Source organism: Oncorhynchus mykiss, chromosome 18, assembly GCF_057628025.1.
Source record: "Oncorhynchus mykiss isolate SJ-2025 chromosome 18, ASM5762802v1, whole genome shotgun sequence".
NCBI lineage: Eukaryota > Metazoa > Chordata > Actinopteri > Salmoniformes > Salmonidae > Oncorhynchus > Oncorhynchus mykiss.
The window spans coordinates 32,516,451-32,538,146 of NC_143039.1; the positions used below are offsets into that span (position 1 = coordinate 32,516,451).

The window sequence follows — 21,696 nt, forward strand, 5'->3', positions numbered from 1 at the left end:
TGCGCGTCCTAAATGATACCCTACTCACTTTATAGGGCCATAGGGCTCTTCAAAAGTAGTGCACTGTAAAGGGAATAGGGTCCAATTTGGGACGGAACCCTGGTCTACTCTACAGACATGCATGGTCGTGTGTTTTCACTGGTTGTCTTATAAGATACATATTTTAACATGCAGTTTGAGACATAACCAGACTAGACAGATATTGTAGATAATGAAGACAACATATTAAATTATCTTGGCACTTTGGCAAAGTTTTTTTTGTTGCCTCACAATAACAATTTTCTTTGCCCCCAATCTCTTGCATCAGGGCCTTATACACTGTAGGTCTACAAATGTCAACGAGATTGTATAGAGAGATCTACTTCGCACCAGTAACTGCATAAAAAAAAGATTACAAATGTAGATTTTTCCTTCTGTCAAGTTAGTTTGAAGAGAGATCATACATTGACCCGTAGGAAGGAGGGACAGCATTGCACAGCAATTTTACACCATACAGGATGCAAACCCTTGTATGCAAATACCACTAGAGAGCCTGCAAATCCAATGCAGCTACACACTTGGCTATTCAGCTCATAAGTGGGTCTGTTTTTTCTTTCCCCTTCCTGAGCAAAGTGGCAATTTATCAAGTCTGTAAGTCAGTGTTTTTTTCTTGGCTAAACTATTTACGAATTCCAAGTTAAAGTTTTGGTTGTTCAATTTAAATTGCCAGTGTTGATAAACTCTAAATTGTTAACTTCATGAGGTTCATGAAGAGTGCATCTGCACAAAGTGAATAGGAGTAGAGGACGGAATTGCAACACGACACAGTATATCCATTTATATGGAAATACATGTCTTCATTGTGTTAGATAGCAAATGAAGGAGTCTTATTCAAAGGCACGTGTTCCAAATCCTGCATATCATCCAACATTTCTTACACAGACTGGCACACACACGTTTCAAAAATGTCCATGAAGCTTTTCTTTAGAAAATACTGTGATATTTTATTAAAAATGCTGCAGAAAATCTTTATACAGGTGTCCAGCCAGAAATATCATCTATCACTGAAGGCAAAACTGCAAACAATATCAGACAAAACTAAATCATTTCAAATCCTACATCAAAACCCTTGGTATCTTGACAGTTGATGGACCAATGGTAAGGATATATCTTTCATTGAATTTACAAATGTAGCATTATTATAAACCTTTTTATATGGACTTGCTTTCGTTTTTTTCTGTAATAGGATGCGGAACGGAAATAATCTGGGTTAATGTTGACTTTTTATTGTTCATATAATTGTTATTATTAATAATAGCATGTATTATTATTTACACTCATTCACTTGTGTTGTAGTAACCCAACATATCAAAAGCCTGGCACAATACTTTACATATTGCTAGCATATGACAATTTGAAATATCTAACATATACTTCTTTACAAACATATCCAACTAATATTGATAACAAAATCCACTGCCTTTTTTCTAAGTAATACATTGCTGGTCACATTTGAAGCTCAGACAGTGGTGAGATTGCCTCTAGACATAAATAGCCTACAAACAAAATTATTAAAAGCAGAACAAGTCGAATTCGGGTGACAAAACATGGACTCACGCTATCGAACCTCATTTTGAGACAGAATCAGAATGCTGTCTGAAAATGTAGATTATAAAGCAGTTCCCGGACATGCGTTGTGTCAGAAATGGATACCAAGGACACACAGGACAATGTCATGGTTGTCTAGACGATGCACAGTATGCTCCCAAAATGGATAGTGTTTGCACTTTTTTATCTGCTGGCTGTGAAAACAATGAAACACAGATTTGAATACAAAAACAATGGATAATGACTGATACTGTTTATTTACATGCACCTCAACAGAAAGAACACGCTTGGAAAAGCCATAGTTAAACTCAAACAACAATAGAAGCTCTTTAAATGTCTATTTTTTTGTTGTTTATTTTTACTCACAACTATATACTGTTTTTTTTTTTTACAAAGTTTTCATAAATACATGTTAGGCTGGGGGGAGTTTTAAATTCAGTGCCCATGACTAGTCTGTCACACTTTACCAATGCAGTAGAGTGGCAATTCACTGTACAGTTGTGTGTTGTTGTCCTATGATGTACTTGATGGCACAAAAAGCTTTTGGAGAACTCCTTATCATCACTGTAACCCTTCATGTTTCGTATTGTCTATTCAAGCATTCTACAGCAGATTATTCCACTTGTCTTCAGGTGTTGCTCTTTTGGTAAAACTCTCTTCGATTCATTCGAGAAGCTTCACTCCGAAAACGGCGTTACTATGGTAACAGTCACTTTTCAAACACGTCATTAGAAGTTCATATTTGACTTTGATATATACTGTTCAAGAAGGCATGGTAGCAAAATAACATCTCGTCCACGGAGACGAGTTCTGTGTGAAACACAGTCAGTCACTCTGCTCTCTTTCCTTAGTGTTTGTCCAACATAGGCCAGGCAACATGGACGTTTGACTTCTCCACAAAGAGCTATACCCTGGTGGTGGAGTGTCCATGGGGCAGGTTGGTACTGTTCTGACTGCCGCCAAACGTGTTGAAGTTGTGAAGCGGCTGCATGGCGGCCAGCGAGTTGGGGATCATGGTTATGGTGCTGGGCGTCATGAGGGGGATGTCGTCTGGCGACCTACGCAGCGTGAGGGTGTAGTCGGGCGGGCAGGTGAGACGCAGCGTGTCGTGGGCCTGGAGCGACTCACACTCGTGGTGGTGCTCGTGATCCATCTGCTGCTGCTGCTTCATCTGCAGGGACATCAGCTCCTCGCTCTGCAGGTGGGCGATGTCATTGGTGTTGGCCGCCGCGTTGGCCGGCCCGGCGGAGATACGCTGTGGGCTTGGCCCGCGCCGGTTTGACTCGTGCCGCCGCTTGTCCTTCTTGTAATAGAGCGCGGCGAACGCCAGGATGTTGAGGAAGAGCAGCGAGGCTCCCACGGCGATGGTGACGCTCAGCTCCGTGGAATAGTCCCGTTTAGTCTCGATAACCACGGCTGATTCGTCGGTGAGGTCCTCACCTTTCCGCTGGTCGGTGGTCTGCTTGGTGTTAGCGGAGGGAACCCCAGGGTGACGGGTGGTAGAAGGCCGATTCCCCGGGAAACGCTTGGTGTAAGGAAACGGGGTGGTGTCCTGCGGCGGTATCTTGGTCGTTGTGGATACATATTGGAACAACTCATTTATGTTGTGGAGGTGTGGAACTAGTTCCAGCCAGAAGGCTACCTTAGTGGCCCGGTAGTGGTCCCTGACCCTGGGTTTCAGGCCGATGTGCAGGTAGAGCTGGTCCTTGGGGTTGTACTTCGACCAGGCAACCTCTTCAAAGCGGTTGGGTTTTGTATGGATGAACTTGGTGTCCTGAGGAACGGGCTGGTTTGGATCTCTGAAATAGAGAAGATAAAAAAACATGAGTCATTGTGAAATGATTATACAATTGTCCTTTCCAGGACAGTGTTCTACAAAATGTTTTTAAAAATGTAGAGAAAAAGGACAGCATTCTGAATAATGGCCACCTAAGCATTATTTTATCTCTAGGCTTGTGAGGTCAATGCTCGTGAAATAGAAAATTATTGACCCAAAATATTAAAATATACTAGAAAGACATGTTATGTTATATTCCTCCCAAGTGAGTCAATGTGGTCATTATTACCTCTGTAATATATATATATATTTTTTTTTTTCTTTAAGCCCACTGAAGGGAATCTTCATTAAAGTAAAAAGAAGATGAAGTCACAAATGGCCACTAAAACTACCCATTAGATTCACTTTAGAGCTGAGTCATCCTACTGTACAGTTACAAGACTCATATTATTGATTAATTCAAAGCATATCCTGTGCCCCCATGTTAAACGTTCATAACAAACACCTCTGTTATTCATAGAACAAATCTGCAATAGTATGAAATGTCCCAATATCCTAGATCATGTTAACATTTTACTGTAGCATAGCCTTTTTATTCTCCCATTGACATTTTAAAGTAGATATTATAGTGGACTGCCTCAGAGTTGGAATCGAGCAACTTTCCTGTGACATTGTGACTGTGATTTCATTAACTTTCAAAGGGAGGCAGAGGCAAGGAGCACAATCGAGACGACAACCTTGGAGCCTGATACTGTTGAGTGAGTGGAAGCGTAAAAGGAATGGAATGGGAAGGGGGAATGTCCAGCTGAATGCTGAACAGAAAAAAAGGCCTTATCTTGAGTCATACACTGCACTCAGGCACCAGGGGACACTCAGGACCCATCAGACCATTCAAGATGACCTCGGATGTAGACCTGGGTTCAAATACTATTTGAGATCATCTAAAATACTTTAGCTGGGTTTGATTTTGCTTGCCCGATCCAATAAAACTGATTGATTAGGAGGAAAACAGCAACTCCCCCCACCTGGCACTCCAGGCAGACTAGAGCCAATGCTAAAATACATTTGATAGACGTCAAAATAGGTATGTACCCAGAGGTCTGCTCTGCTTACGAAACGAGCTCTTCGAGTACAGAGAGACTGGGAGACTGGGAGAAGGCTGCTTTTATCACAGCTCCATCCGTCCCATCAGGTGGCCTACTAGATAACAGTGGTCTCAGGGGATCAGGATACATTTAACTGGCTAATCCAGCATGACAGTATCTACGGCTGATGGATCACTGTTTAATCCTGTCCTTACCGATCACAGCAGGATCTAAGTATGTCATTCATTTGTAAATGGAAGGATGGACAGAGAGAGAAAAAATAGGAAATTATGTCTGTGCATCCCTGGAGAGTAGGATTCAATTAGATCTGATTCAATATGCTATTATTCAATACAAAGCTAATCTTGTGACATTTTGCTATGTCATTCTATTCGAGAGAACTTGTATATTTGTTTGCATCACTCTGAACGTCATGGGCCACATGCACTATTCCACAATTGCAAAGACGTTTCCAAAATGGGTATATTGCTCGCAGTACTTTGTGTCAAACCCTAGTGCCTTGCTGAATATTTCACTACAGTCTTTGTTAGTAACATCTTCCCATTGACATGTTTTACACTGTCAAAATGTCACCTCTTGGTAAATTAAGCTAATCTTCCTGAAATGGATTCAGTGACTGTCTAGCAATAGCTACATACATAGTGTATGTGCACATGTTCCAGCTAGCATGTGAATCCCAGTACAATATCACTTAAGCCCTAATAGTAGCATATGGAAGCGTCTGCTGTAACAATATGCCGACACCAAAGACTTGGAATAAAGACAACGCTCCAGGCATCCCATGCCCATCGGACTGATAAATACTTAGCAAGCTATTCACATGTATCTCAGAAGGTCCATAAAACATATGCTTTCACCATGCTGTCAGTCTGTTTTGTGTGATAACAGAAGTACATTCAGATGGAGGGCTAGTCTACACCTCCTAAGAGACTTCGTCGTCGCAGGTTTATGGAAATAGCAAAGTCATAGATATAAATAAACCGCATGTCAGTCTACCCAGCCTCTGCTTTTTCGCCAGGGGGCTTGCACATACTACTTACATGTATAGCAAGCTCAGATGCTCACAAATGTATCCAATCCTATCTCCCTCTGTTTGACACAGAGCCTCTCTTTGCAGGTGAAATAAAACATCTGCTTTTCCAGTCTGCCATGTGTTCCCAGCTGTCTTCATTTTTAGTTGACTATAGCCTGCATGTGCAGTGTATACTAAGAAACACGCACGGATACACATACACACAAGCCTCACTCATTGTTCAGTCCTCTATCCACTACGAATAAGAAGAAGGCTTCCCTGTGTATTGTACTTTTCTATTTTGTACATCACCCCATTTCAAAGCACTGAGATGAGTAGTTAATGATATGCCTCTCATCCCTCCGAATCCCCTGTCTGTTGTTGGGAGCCGTTTTTCTGGAAAACCCTCAATCGAGCGAGGAAATTGAGGATCGCAACGGGAGCATTTGCCTGCAGTTGGAGAGACTCTTGTGAAAAACGGACACTCTCGAATGACATGAATTTGCTTTGGGTTCCTGCTTTGTTTGAAGCAGCACTATGGGAAAGCAAAAAGCACTCTGAGTAAAAGAGCCTCCCCGTGTCAATAACGTTGCCAATCTATCCCCTGCTGAACTGGGATCAGTTGGACGCTAGCCAAGCCGGAGAGCTGGGGGAGGGAATGGTACAGCCTATGAAGCTGTTCAAGAATTTATTTATTCACCTTAAAATTAATTTTCAGTGTGACTGGGTCGCAAACATCCTGCTACCTGGCTAATCCCAGGGTTCAGGAAACAAAGACGTGATCCAAATATCAAGTGATATCTGCAAACGGCACAGCCTTAATGAAAACCAAAGCCTCTATAAGACTTGTAGGAGCACTGATTTGTTCCGTTTAGTTGAAGCTATGCTCCCATAACTTTCTACGCGTCTTCTCGATCCACGATGGACATTTATCCACTTCAAATAAACAAACTGACAGACAGTAGTAAAAACAGAATTGGACAACCTACCCTGTCTTGGCGAAATTAGTCCAGTAAGTCATAACAACCGCGCTGAGCATGACGTCGTTCTTGGAAAAGTTGCAGTTGAACAGGTCCGTGGGTCCGATCATGGGGATCCCGAACACATAGGGAACCTCGTCTCCATGTGCCGAGTCAGCCCAGCTAGGCTTCATGTCACTCTGGCAGTGGTGGTAGAAGGCGTAAAAATACGTCGGTGAACCATACTGGGCATGGAGGTCCGCTGTGGCTACGGCCGGCGCCACCCACTGGTGGTCGGTGAAGAGTGCGACTAACGTCTTCCTCCTTGTCTCGGGGTTCTCCTTGTCGGCCCAGTCAGTGTACATGAACTTAATGGTCTCCCTTAGTGTGTCCTTGCCCTCCGGGTAGCCGTAGAGGTGATCCACAAAGTCCGACACGGCAAAGTCGAAGTCGTTGGCCGAGACGCCGTCCTCGCTGTCCACGCTGCCCTCCACAAACTTGAACCCTTCGCCTTGGTTGACCCCCAGCATGATGTCGTAGTTGAGGAACTCGCCCTGCTCCATGAGGATCTGGGGGTCGTCCGGGATGACATCGCCGTCAATGACGGGGCCGAAGGCGATGTGGTACTTTGCGGGTAAGATGTTCTGTTCGATCAGCTCCTTGTAGTTCTTGCTCTGGAGACACTCCACCAGGTCGATGGTGTCCAGCATGTTGCAGCCCACCTTCTCAGCCAGCATTCGTGTGTACTTGGCAGGCTGGTAGTTAACTGCCCAGCTGGACAGAGCTGTACCACTCTGGATGATGGCTTTCTGGAAGAGATCTGAAAGGGAGAAAACTGATGTTAGGCACAACAAATCTCACACATGGTGTTTGGTGTTTTTCACAAATGTAAAACATTTTTTGCAATAAAACTACTAAAAGAAAATACACACACCTGGAACAGACACATTGGTATTTACTCAGTATATTAATCATTTGTATTTTCTGTTCTGTTTATGGTAGATATGTGTATATATGCCGTGTGTATGTATGTATGTATGTATGTATGCAGTGTGTATGTGTATATCATTGTACTGCTCTAGGGATGTAAATATTGTTTGGATAACTTACTATCCATACTATTATGTATTGTATTCTTTTCATTCTATGTGATGCTCAATGCAGAGAATGCCACAAGAAGAATTAACATGTAATTACCATAGTGAATTATTGTAATGTATGTTAATGTGTCAATTAAGGTGATTAGGTGATGGGTTGCCAATTGGCGATCTGACGCAAAAGTAAAATGTAATTAAATTCAGTATTAATTCAGTATTATTTAAGTAATTCTGATGTAACATCTTCGGTGAGTGCTATAGTCAGTAAAAAATGTTTTGCATGATTACTCCTGTAACATCCACACATATCCATAGAATCAAATCAAATTGTATTTGTCACATTCACATGGTTAGCAGATGTTAATGCGAGTGTAGCGAAATGCTTGTGCTTCTAGTTCCGACAATGCAGTAATAACCAACAAGTAATCTAACCTAACAATTCCACACCTACTACCTTATACACACAAGTGTAAAGGGATAAAGAATATGTACATAAAGATATATGAATGAGTGATGGTACAGAACGGCATAGGCAAGATGCAGTAGATGGTATCGAGTACAGTATATACATATGAGATGAGTAATGTAGGGTATGTAAACATGAAAGTGGCATAGTTTAAAGTGGCTAGTGATATATGTATTACATAAAGATGGCAAGATGCAGTAGATGATATAGAGTACAGTATATATATATATATATACAGTGGGGCAAAAAAGTATTTAGTCAGCCACCAATTGTGCAAGTTCTCCCACTTAAAAATATGAGGTGGCCTGTAATTTTCATCATAGGCACACTTCAACTATGACAGACAAAATGAGAAAAAAATCCAGAAAATCACATTGTAGGATTTTTTATTAATTTATTTGCAAATGATGGTGGAAAATAAGTATTTGGTCAATAACAAAAGTTTATCTCAATACTTTGTTATATACCCTTTGTTGGCAATGACAGAGGTCAAACGTTTTCTGTAAGTCTTCACAAGGTTTTCACACACTGTTGCTGGTATTTTGGCCCATTCCTCCATTCAGATCTCCTCTAGAGCAGTGATGTTTTGGGGCTGTTGCTGGGCAACACAGACTTTCAACTCCCTCCAAAGATTTTCTATGGGGTTGAGATCTGGAAACTGGCTAGGCCACTCCAGGACCTTGAAATGCTTCTTACGAAGCCACTCCTTCGTTGCGTTTGGGATCATTGTCATGCTGAAAGACCCAGCCACGTTTCATCTTCAATGCCCTTGCTGATGGAAGGAAGTTTTGGAGGCGTGCATGGCCACGCAGTCGTGGGTGAACAGGGAGTACAGGAGAGGGCTCAGAACGCACCCTTGTGGGGCTCCAGTGTTGAGGATCAGCGGGGTGGAGATGTTGTTACCTACCCTCACCCCCTGGGGCGGCCCGTCAGGAAGTACAGTACTCAGTTGCACAGGGCGGGGTCGAGACCCAGGGTTCCTGGTTAAATGCTGAGCTGTAGTCGATGAACAGCATTCTCACATAGGTATTCCTCTTGTCCAGATGGGTTAGGGCAGTGTGCAGTGTGGTTGCGACTGCGTCGTCTGTGGACCTATTGGGGAGGTAAGCAAATTGGAGTGGGTCTAGGGTGTCAGGTAGGGTGGAGGTGAAATGGTCCTTGACTAGTCTCTCAAAGCACTTCATGATGACGGAAGTGAGTGCTACGGGGTGGTAGTTGTTTAGCTCAGTTACCTTAGCTTTCTTGGGAACAGGAACAATGGTGGCCCTCTTGAAGCATGTGGGAACAGCAGACTGGGATAAGGATTGATTGAATATGTCCGTAAACACACCAGCCAGCTGGTCTGCGCATGCTCTAAGGACGCGGCTGGGGATGCCGTCTGGGCCTGCAGCCTTGCGAGGGTTAACACGTTTAAATATTTTACTCACGTCGGATGCAGTGAAGAAGAGTCCGCAGGTTTTGGTAGTGGGCCGTGTCAGTGGCACTGTATTGTCCTCAAAGCGAGCAAAGAAGTTATTTAGTCTGTCTGGGAGCAAGACATCCTGGTCCGCGACGGGGATGGTTTTCTTTTTGTAATCCGTGATTGATGGTAAGACCCTGCCACATACCTCTTGTGTCTGAGCCGTTGAATTGCAACTCTACTTTGTCTCTATACTGACACTTAGCTTGTTTGATTGCCTTGCGGAGGGAATAGCTACACTGTTTGTATTCGGTCATGTTTCCGGTCACCTTGCCATGGTTAAAAGTAGTGGCTTGCGCTTTCAGTTTTGCGCGAATGCTGCCATCAATCCACGGTTTCTGGTTTGGGAATGTTTTAATAGTTGCTGTGGGTATGACATCGCCGATGCACTTTCTAATGAACTCGCTCACCAAATCAGCATATTCGTCAATGTTGTTGTTGGAAGCAATGCGGAACATATCCCAATCCACATGATCGAAGCAGTCTTGAAGCGTGGAATCAGACTGGTCGGACCAGCGTTGAACAGACCTGAGTATGGGAGCTTCTTATGAGTATGGGAGACTCCAACAAAATGGAGTCGTGGTCAGCTTTTCTGAAAGGAGGGTGGGGGAGGGCCTTATATGCGTCGTGGAAGTTAGAATAACAATGATCCAGGGTTTTACCAGCTCTGGTTGCATAATCGATATGCTGATAGATTTTAGGGAGTCTTGATTTCAGATTAGCCTTGTTAATCTCCCCAGCTACAATGAATGCAGCCTCAGTATATGTGCTTTCCAGTTTACATAGAGACAAATATAGTTTGTTCAGGGCCATCGATGTGTCTGTTTCGGGGGGAATATATACGGCTGTGATTATAATCAAAGAGAATTCCCTTGGTAGATAATGCGGTCGACATTTGATTGTGAGGAAAGTCAGGTCAACAGAAGGACTTAAGTTCCTGTATGTTGTTGTGATCACACCACATCTCGTTAATCATAAGGCTTACCTCCCCGCCCCTCTTCTTACCAGAAAGATGCTTGTTTCTGTCGGCGCGATGCGTGAAGAAACTAGCTGGCTTTACCGACTCCGATAGCGTCTCTCAAGTGAGCCCTGTTTCCGTGAAGCAAAGAACGTTACAGTCTCTGATGTCTCTCTGGAATGCTACCCTTGCTCGGATTTCATCAACCTTCATCAACCCTCATCAACCTTGTTGTCAAGAGACTGGACATTGGCGTGAAGAATGCTAGGGAGTGGTGCCCGTCTATGGAGCCTGACCAGAAGACCGCTTCGTTTGCCCCTTTTACGGCGACGTTGTTTAGGTTCGCCGGCTGGTCGTAATGATGGTGAGTTGACATTGCTCTTATATTCAGTAGTTCCTCCCGACTATGTAATGAAACCTAAGATTACCTGGGGTACCAATGTGAGAAATAACACGTAAAAAAAAACAAAATACTGCATAGTTTCCTAGGAACGCGAAGCGAGGCGGCCATCTCTGTCGTCACGGAAGTTATGGTCAGACATAGATACATGTTTACTGCATATCCTCCAGTACTGACAAAATATGCAATAAAAGGATGATTAAGGACATGGACAGGGACTCCACATCTTGTCAACCCTGGTCATAATAAATGAATCAGACTGAAAATAAAAAGACACATTTGTTTATTCTGAAATGAGGCCTCGGGCCAATTATTCATCCTGAATTATGTTGGAGCTGCATGTAGCTTCACGATCTGTCTACCACTGCCACTCTGCAAATAGGCCACAACGCACTAGGAACACTTCTTGTATGTTACATTTTTCCCCCAGTATTTTCTAAGTTCTATTTATATCCTTTTGATGGTGACTCAACAAGGACGACTTGAAAAGTATGTTTCCGAGCCGCAGAAGACAAAGTCTCCCTCAAGGCCTAGTTTGCAACAGAGGTTTATTTAGCCCCCCCCCCCCATTTCCTCTGGTTAAAGAATATCAGTTAAAGCCTGACTCACCAGAAGTTAATTTAAATATGTTGCATCTGCCTCCTGTGTTTACCTCATTCTGCTTGCTGAGGCGTGCCGGTGGAGCCGTGAAACAGAAACATATCATGTCCGACAAAGGGAGCAGCGACGAGGGGCTACGGCTCCCATGCCACCTGGGTCTGGCTAAAGGGAGCGATGCAGGAACATAGCTGTCTGACTAACAACAGCCCTAGCAAATCCATTGGTAAAATGTTTGGCCTAGTGTGAGTGATGGAACCAGGCTGGCGGATGTTAAAGAAATAATCAACTCAAAAACTCTCTTGTCCCTTTTAGCCCAGTAGTTGTCTCTCCTTAAAGGAATCATTTGTTTCATTAGTCCACTTTTGATACAGTCCCAAAAACCTACTCATTCAAGGGTTTTTATTTAGACTATTTTCTGTAGAATAACAGTGAAGATAATCACAACTATGAAATAACACATATGGAATCATGTAGTAACCAAAAAAGTGTTAAACCAATCAAAATATATTTTATATTTGAGAGTCTTCAATGTAGCCAGAACTATAACTAATTAAACTCTACCCTGTTTTACAATATCTGATTAATAATGTTAGTTCCTGGAGCCTCCCGGGTGGCGCAGTGGTTAAGGGTGCTGTGCTGCAGCGCCAGCTGTGCCACCAGACTCTGGGTTTACGCCCAGGCTCTGTCGTAACTGGGACAAGATAGTAGCTACTAAGCAATTGGATACCACGAAATTGGGGAGAAAACGGGGTAAAAAAATGTAAAAAGTACAAATAAATAATAATAATAATAATCTTAGTTATTAATAATAATAATAATGTTAGTTCCTAAGAAAGAGGTTATGTAGCATGGATAAGGGGTAATTGGAAATGATAGCCATTGTGGAAGAATGGTGTGTGTGTGTCTAAAGTAAGCAAAGAGTATCATTAACCTATGTTTGAACCGACTCAGCTATAACTCTGTGGCGATCAAATAAGACAGCGAGAGCCACCCCAGGTTTTACTAAGCAGAGGATTTATGTTTTTTTTAGCAGCAGCGGGCATGGAGAGAAATTAAAGTCCATTGACGAGTGCAAGACATGTCCATTTCCTGCCATAACTGATATTGATTTATATTGACGGAAATAAAGCCTGAAGTTGCGAGATGTGCCGGGTTAAGATCCATCTGGGGCTTTGCCCTGTGGAGACTGAGTAGGTAATGCTGTTTTCACAGTCATTTACTCAAATAGCTCCTGGTGAGATTCAGCTGCAGAGAAAGAGAGCGAGAAAGCACAGCTAGCTATTCAATTGTCTATCTCCGTTTACGTCCCAAATGATATCCTATTCCCTAAATAGTGCACTACTTCTGACCACTATAGGGAATATGATACCATTTGGGACGCTAACTTTGTTTGCCTCTCTACAATGTGCTGTGCACTGGGCTGAGGAGAACAACAATGACACTTAATGACACTTACATTTCTAGGATACTATTTTCTAATGATAATTTTAAAAAAACAGTGAGATGTAAACGTACTGTAATGTTACGGCGGTGAGCCATTCTAATATTCTTGATATCCACCTACCACTTTTCTCTGGCTGGTCGCACAAATATCTAGTGACTGAGGTAGGCAATATTGTACACTTGAGTGAACCTGTGAACACACTCTAGTTGTTATCTCTGCTATGTGGCCATCAAATGTGACGCTACGTTCTCTGAACAGTCATGATGGTGCATCCTGACTGTTTAAATAACGCATAGTATGCGTCCCAAATGGAACTGTTTTCCCTATGTAATGCAGTATGTTTGATCAGGCGCCATGTAGGGAATAGGGTGCCATTTTGGACACAAAAATACCCTCCCAGCGAGAGAGATATTCCTGTTTGAAACAAAATCCCTCTGTAGATATCTATCAAATAAAGCAATGCATATAATAAAACATGTTGGCACAGGTATTTATTTAATTACCATAATCTAAAATGATTACTGAAGTTCATATGACCATATGAATTGAATTAATAATCATTCAGTCCAGTGTATAAATCTCACAGTGGACGCCGAGAATCATTCAGTTTCTGATTCATAAGTCACTGACTTATATAAAAAATAGTATATCATCTCAATGATTTCCAAGGAGGTAAGGGAATATTTTTGGGGACCATACGTACCTTCTGAGTAGTGAGAGAGCGTGAGCAAGCTAACACACGATGCCCCTGCACCAGAGCCGAAGATTGTCACTCTCTTTGGATCTCCTTTGAAGGCCTGAATGTTCTCTTTGATCCACCTCAGGGCTTGGATCTGGTCCAGCAGTCCATAGTTCCCCTTGGCTGCCTGGTCCCCTGTGCTTAGGAAGCCTGTGTGAACAACAAGAGACGGGAACAAACTCATTGATCACCTCCTTCTTGATCTCCCTCTAAAAAACAGCTTGTCATTGAAACAGAGGGGAGACAGAGGGACAATTCTTATTGGACAATATTCTGTACCTGGTGGTGATTTACAAATGTATCATAAAGCAAATGAAATAAATAAAGCATAAAGTGTAAATGCAATGAAATTGAATTTAAATGAATACATTATTGCACCTGCTAACACTTTTCAATGTAGATATTGTCGTCTTTGGGAACATGGGACAAGGAAACACAGTACAGTTAGAGTCACACACAAAGAACAGTACTTACATCGCTAGGGGGTGTCTCACTACATACAGTAATAGCCCGTCTTAGACTAAATTTATCACCACAACGAATGGAGGTAAATGTGACTGCATGTGAATACATTGAAGTTCCAAAGATCAGTGAAATAATGGATGACCCCCCCCCCCCCCCCCCCCCCCGGGGATAAATGGCCTGCAAAACACAACACAAAGGGAGTTACCTGGCATTCTTATGGAACCAATTGTCACTGTTCTATAAGAATTTAAGCACTCAGCGAGTCAGCAACACCCGCGTGCTTCTAGTCTTATTATCCAGTCAAATAGCAAAACTCTTCAGTAAGTCACAGTGGTTCCTAATGACCTGGGAATCATCCCTTGCTGTTTAGATCAAGATAATAATGTAGGATAATGTAAGATTGTACTCCCTCAGTCATTCAACCTGAGCTGGCAGGAGTGATTCTAACCGAACCACCATTATACTGAGAGTAGCGGAAGAGAAGACAGAGAGACAGACAGAGCGAGGCAAAGCTCCTTCATAGTCAACATTCACTTGGTTTGGCTTCGACTATACAGTCGAATGTGCAGATAGAGAGACAGACAGAGAGAGAAGGAAAGTTCCCTTTTCATAGTCTGAATTCAACCACACGGCTTTGACTTGGATTTGACTCTATACAGCCGAGTGTCAGGCCAGACAGACAAGCTTGTTGATATGCTTGTCGAAATCAGAAACTTGTTGACAAATTAGCTGATTAGTCTAAACCCATTAGGTGGTGGGCCTTTAGAGTCTGCGAGAGACGGCCACCGGGGTGTCTGTTCCTCGCAAGCGCCAGGCCTTGGATGTCTTAGCCGAGTCCCTGGCACAGACAGCCCCCAGGCAGTGTCCCAAATGGTTCCCGATTCCCTACATAGTGCACTACTTTGACCAGAGCACTGGTAATGTAGGGAATAGGGTTCCCTTTGGGACTCAGGCTCAGCTCTCGGCCTCCATCCCAGGGGGGAGAGCCTAGACAGAGCAGTCTACAGGCTACAGGACAAATCGGATGAAAGGATGGAGAGAAGGAGGAAAAGGAGGAGAAGGGAGAAGAGGAAAGACGTCCTGTGGCCCTGTGATAGGGAGCAGATCCAGTTAGTCATGGTCTGGCTGTGAGGTGGAGAGGATAGAGGGATGGAGGGATGAGGAAGGGTGGAAGGGATGGAGGAGAGGTGGAGGAGATGGAGGGGTGGAGGGGCTGGATGAGAGGTGGAGGGGATAGAGAGATGGAGGGGCGAGTAGAAGGGATGGAGGTGGGGGTAGGGGGATGCAGGAGGGATAGGGGGATACAGGGAGAGGACAGACGGGTGGTGGAGGGGAAAGCAGCAGAGGGTGTTGTGGGATTACAAGGCCCCTGGCAGGACTCACACTCCTGGGTGTATGACCTCCAGGCCTCAGCTTGGTCCTCTCTCTCCCCTACTCCCTCTCTCTCTCTCTCTCTCTCCTCAGTCTCCACTCACCACCCCTGTCTGAGAAGAGGAGCCGGGGAGAAGGTGAGCAGAGAGGATAGCCCACCAGTAACTCCTCAGGGTGTGTGAAAAGATTACTGAAAGCTTCCATTTCAAGAAGTTGCTGCGGATATTACGGGGAACATTGCATTAAGATGTATTTATGGACATGAGCTTTGAAGCTATTTTCTACTATTTGAACTGATATTGATAACTGCTATAACTGATATTACAAAGCTTGTAAAAATACGCTATGCTAGTATATTTAACATCAATATCAATGTTTTGCATGGAAGAGCCTATCTTCACCTGTGTCAAAAGAAGTGCAACACAATGCCTGATTAAATTCACTGTCACAGACAACACAGCTTAAACCTCCATAAAAATGGAGCTAATCAAACATGCTCTTCAGAAATAAAATATTCCTTGAGCAATAATATATTAGTATTGATCTTACTCTGCCTGGGAATGCATCTGAGTAAAATGTTATTTGCAGGGTTGGCCTCACAATGTGCAGAATGTGTTAATATTGTAACAACAATATCACAGGGTCGACAATGTCTTTCCAATGCATTTGTCACGTCTCTGGCTTAAGGCATCCCAGACATTTTGTGACGTTTTTGTTAGTTTTGAACTTTGGTATGGTTTTTTTTCGGCTGTTCAGGCACACAACATTTTATCTCGAGGGCCAGCCGAAGTTTGGGAACCGAAGTCTCAAATCAAATCAAATTTTATCGGGTCACATACACATGGTTAGCAGATGTTAATGCGAGTGTAGCGAAATGCTTGTGCTTCTAGTTCCGACTATGCAGTAATATCTAACAAGTAATCTAACAAATTCACAACAACTACACACAAATGTAAAGGGATGAATAAGAATATGTACATATAAATATATATGGATGAGTGATGGCATGCGGCATAGGCAAGATACAGTAGATGGTGTAGAATACAGTATATACATATGAGATGAGTAATGTAGGGTATGTAAACATGACTAAAGTGGCGTTATTTAAAGTGACTTGTGATACCACCATGTAACCATTATTAAAGCGGCGTTATTTAAAGTGACTTGTGATACCACCATGTAACCATTATTAAAGCGGCGTTATTTAAAGTGACTTGTGATACCACCATGTAACCATTATTAAAGCGGCGTTATTTAAAGTGACTTGTGATACCACCATGTAACCATTATTAAAGCGGCGTTATTTAAAGTGACTTGTGATACCACCATGTAACCATTATTAAAGCGGCGTTATTTAAAGTGACTTGTGATACCACCATGTAACCATTATTAAAGTGGCGTTATTTAAAGTGACTTGTGATACCACCATGTAACCATTATTAAAGCGGCGTTATTTAAAGTGACTTGTGATACCACCATGTAACCATTATTAAAGCGGCGTTATTTAAAGTGACTTGTGATACCACCATGTAACCATTATTAAAGTGGCGTTATTTAAAGTGACTTGTGATACCACCATGTAACCATTATTAAAGTGGCGTTATTTAAAGTGACTTTTGATACCACCATGTAACCATTATTAAAGCGGCGTTATTTAAAGTGACTTGTGATACCACCATGTAACCATTATTAAAGCGGCGTTATTTAAAGTGACTTGTGATACCACCATGTAACCATTATTAAAGCGGCGTTATTTAAAGTGACTTGTGATACCACCATGTAACCATTATTAAAGCAGCGTTATTTAAAGTGACTTGTGATACCACCATGTAACCATTATTAAAGCGGCGTTATTTAAAGTGACTTGTGATACCACCATGTAACCATTATTAAAGCGGCGTTATTTAAAGTGACTTGTGATACCACCATGTAACCATTATTAAAGCGGCGTTATTTAAAGTGACTTGTGATACCACCATGTAACCATTATTAAAGCGGCGTTATTTAAAGTGACTTGTGATACCACCATGTAACCATTATTAAAGCGGCGTTATTTAAAGTGACTTGTGATACCACCATGTAACCATTATTAAAGCGGCGTTATTTAAAGTGACTTGTGATACCACCATGTAACCATTATTAAAGCGGCGTTATTTAAAGTGACTTGTGATACCACCATGTAACCATTATTAAAGCGGCGTTATTGAAAGTGACTTGTGATACCACCATGTAACCATTATTAAAGCGGCGTTATTTAAAGTGACTAGCGATACCTCTATTAAGTACATTTATTTAAGTGGCCAGAGATTTGAGTCTGTATGTTGGCAACATCCTCTCTATGTTAGTGATGGCTGTTTAACAGTGATGGCCTTGAGATTGAAGCTATTTTTCAGTCTCTCGGTCCCAGCTTTGATGCACCTGTACTGACCTCGCCTTCTGGATGATATCGGGGTGAACAGGCAGTGGCTCGGGTGGTTGTTGTCATTGATGTTCTTTTTGGCCTTCCTGTGACATCGGGTGGTGTAGGTGTCCTGGAGGGCAGGTAGTTTGCCCCCGGTGATGCGTTGTGCAGACCTCACTACCCTCTGGAGAGCCTTACGGTTGTGGGCAGAGCAGTTACCGTACCAGGCGGTGATACAGCCCGACAGGATGCTCTCGATTGTGCATCTGTAAAAGCTTGTGAGTGTTTTAGATGACAAGCCAAATTTCTTCAGCCTCCTGAGGTTGAAGAAGCACTGTTGTGCCTTCTTCACCACACTGTCTGTGTGGGTGGACCGTTTCAGTTTGTCCGTGATGTGTACGCCGAGGAACTACTGTCCCGTCGATGTGGATGGAGTCCATGATCATTCTTTGAGAAAGTGTATACTGGCTACGGTGTCTAAAAATGGCTAAACAGTACTATTGACATTTTTTTTTTTTCAAGCGAAGGTCTTTTAGAAGAGTTTGCGAGCACACTAGTTTGGTTCGCCTAGCCGACTTCGGCTAGCAGTCAGCCGAACTGAAGCATGCCGACTCCTTTAGAGGGAGATTGCACCATCAGACTAATCTCTCTCTCTCTCGCTCTTTCTCTCAGCCAGCCTTGTACTAATGCTGATGCTGCGGCAGGGCAAGGGGCTGCAAGCTTAATGGAAGTCGGACAGCCATCATTCAGCCTCACCACAGTACAGCTCGGACAGATCTGGGTTTGAATGGCAGCAGTGACATAAGAGGTCTGCTTGGCCACACTGTCACTTTGAAAGGCAAGTAAAGGGCTCCATCCATGTTACCAAGCATGCAGCGGCAGGTAGCCTAACGGTTAAGAGTGTTGGGCAGGTAAAGATCGCTGGTTTGAATCCCCAAGCCAACTAGTTGAGAAATCTGTCGATATGCCCTTGAGCAAGGCACTTTACCCTAGTTGCGCTGGATAAGAGCCACTGGTAAAATGTGATGTTACCAAGCAAATGTCTCTTTGGGACAATAAAGCATTCATTATCCCCTGCATGATACTGGGTGACACATGCATTGCCTAAGGAGTTTTTTTGGGGGAGGGGTATTTATTCCAGAATGCATTTCCTGTGCTTTGTGTAGACATAGAATTATTGTGAGTATGAAGGTGAGTGAAGCATTAAAATGAATTACAAGCTGCAATCTTCATGCAGTTGTTTTTCTTGGTACTGTGTGTGCCAAAGGCCTACAGTATAATACAGGACTATGACAAATGCATGTACTCTCATTGAAATGTCAAGATACTGTAGTCACACACACATCCTTTCCATGTTCAGGCCATTTGGTGCTGCTGTCTATTGGATATGTTTAGACACCAGTGGAAGCTGCTGAGGGGGGAACGGCTTGTAATAATGGCTGGAACGGAGCGAATGGAGTGGCATCAAACCATGTGTTTTATGTATTCGACATCATTCCACTCATTCTGCTCCAGCCATTACCACAAGCCAGTCCTCTCCAATTAAGATGCCACCAACCTCCTGTGTTGGACACTTTACCTAAATGGTATTGATCCTGTGGAGCCATGCTGTGCATTGACAGGACGATTGCACCGATTACACACCATGGGTCTGCATATTTTCCATGTACTGTGCTAGCCTATTGGCCAGATGCAATGTAGGCTAAGAGCACACTGAGTGTACAGAACATTAAAAACCATGGCTTAGTGTGACCAGATGAATCCAGGTGAAAGTTATGATTGCTCATTGATGCCACTTGTTAAATCCACTTCAATCAGTGTAGATGTAGATGAACGGAAAGAGACAGGTTAAAGAAGGATTTGTAAGCCTTGAGACAATTGAGACATCGATTGTGTACAGTGCCTTGCAAAAGTATTCATACCCCTTGGCATTTTTCCTATTTTGTTCAATTACAACCTGTAATTTAAATGGATTTTTATTTGGATTTCATGTAATAGACATACACAAAATAGTCCAAATTGGTGAAGTGAAATGGGAAAAAAAATTACTTGTATCAGATAATTCAGAAAAAACAACAACAGAAAAGTGGTGTGTGTGTATGTATTCACCCCTTTGCTATGAAGCCCCTAAATATGATCTGGTGCAACCAAATACCTTCAGATGTCACATAATTAGTTCAATAAAGTCCACCTGTATGCAATCTAACTGTCACATGATCTGTAACATAATCTCAGTATATATACACCTGCTCTGAAAGGCCCCAGAGTCTGCAACACCACTAAGCAAGGGACACCACCAAGCAAGCGGCACCATGAAGACCAAGGAGCTCTCGAAACAGGTCAGGGACAAAGTTGTGGAGAAATACAGATCAGGTTTGGGTTATAAAAAAAAATATCTGAAACTTTTAACATCCCACAGAGCACCATTAAATCCATTATTAAATAATGGAAAGAATATGGCACCACTGCAAACATGCCAAGAGAGGGCCACCAACCAAAACTCACAGACCAGGCAAGGAGGGCATTAATCAGAGAGGCAACAAAGAGACCAAAGATAACCATGAAGGAGCTGCAAAGCTCCACAACAGAGATTGGAGTATCCGTCCATAAACCTGCCAAGAGAGGGCCGCTTTAAACCGGGCCACTTTAAGCCGTACACTTCACAGAGCTGGGCTTTACAGAAGAGTGTCCAGAAAAAAAGCCATTGCTTAAAGAAAAAAATAAGCAAACACATTTGGTGTTTGCCAAAAGGCATGTGGGAGACTCCACAAACATACTCCACAAACATATGGAAGAAGGTACTCTGGTCAGACAAGACTAAAATGTAGCTTTTTAGTCATCAAGGAAAAAGCTATGTCTGGCGCAAGTCAAACACCTCTCATCACCCTGAGGACACCATCCCCACAGTGAAGCATGGTGGTCAGCATCATGCTGTGGGGATGTTTTTCATCGGCAGGGACTGGGAAACTGGTCAGAATTTAAGGAATGATGGATGGAGCTAAATACAGGGAAATTCTTGAGGGAAACCTGTGTCAGTCTTCCAGAGATTTGCGACTGGGACAGAGGTTAACCTTCCAGCAGGACAACGACCCTAAGCATCCTGCTAAAACAACACTTGGGTGGTTTAAGGGGAATACACCAGCGGAACCCATCCAACTTGAAGGAGCTGGAGCAGTTTTTGCCTTGAAGAATGGGCAAAAATCCCAGTGGCTACATGTGCCAAGCATATTGAGCCATACCCCAAGAGACTTGCAGCTGTAATTGCTGCAAAAGGTGGCTCTACAAAGTATTGACTTTGGGGGGGTCAATAGTTATGCACACTCAGGTTTTCAGTTTTTTTGTCTTATTTCTTGTTTGTTTCACAATAAATAAATAAAATGCATCTTCAAGGTGGTAGGCATGTTGTGTAAATTAAATTATACAAACCTCCCAAAAAATCTACTTTAATTCCAGGTTGTAAGGCAACAAAATAGGAAAAATGCCAAGGGGGTGAATACTTTCACAAGCCACTGAATGTGTGCCATTCAGAGGGTGAATGGACAATAACAAAGATGTAACTGTAACGCTGCTGGGTTTTTCACGCTCAACAGTTTCCTGTGTGCATCAAGAATGGTCCCTCACCCAAAGGACATTCAGCCAACTTTACACAACTGTGGGAAGCATTGGCGTCAACATGGGCCAGTATCCATGTGGAACGCTTTCAACACCTTGCAGAGTCTATGCCCTGATGAATTGAGGCTGTTCTGAGGGTAAAAGGGGGTGCAACGCAATATTAGGAAGGTGTTCTTAATGTTTTGTACACTCAATGTATAGTTCACTGCTGGATCACGTCTGTAACTGCATGGAAGTCAATGC

The 21,696-nt window shown here is 42.9% G+C and overlaps 1 protein-coding gene across 2 annotated transcripts in view; it reads right to left on the reverse strand.

Annotated features, from left to right (window-relative positions):
• Positions 1 to 957: 957 nt before the first annotated feature.
• Positions 958 to 21,696, reverse strand: part of nlgn4xa (neuroligin 4 X-linked a) — an 83,433-nt gene continuing 62,694 nt past the window's right edge. Inside the window, exons 4-6 of one of the 2 annotated variants that reach the window (XM_036952404.2) lie at positions 13,569 to 13,754; positions 6,472 to 7,261; positions 958 to 3,386 (exon numbers count right to left, since the gene is read on the reverse strand). In XM_036952404.2, coding sequence (XP_036808299.1) covers positions 2,492 to 3,386; positions 6,472 to 7,261; positions 13,569 to 13,754 — 1,871 coding nt within the window. In that variant the 3' untranslated portion in view covers positions 958 to 2,491. The remainder of the gene's footprint in view (positions 3,387 to 6,471; positions 7,262 to 13,568; positions 13,755 to 21,696) is intronic. The other variant, XM_090208223.1, reaches the window with a different exon arrangement.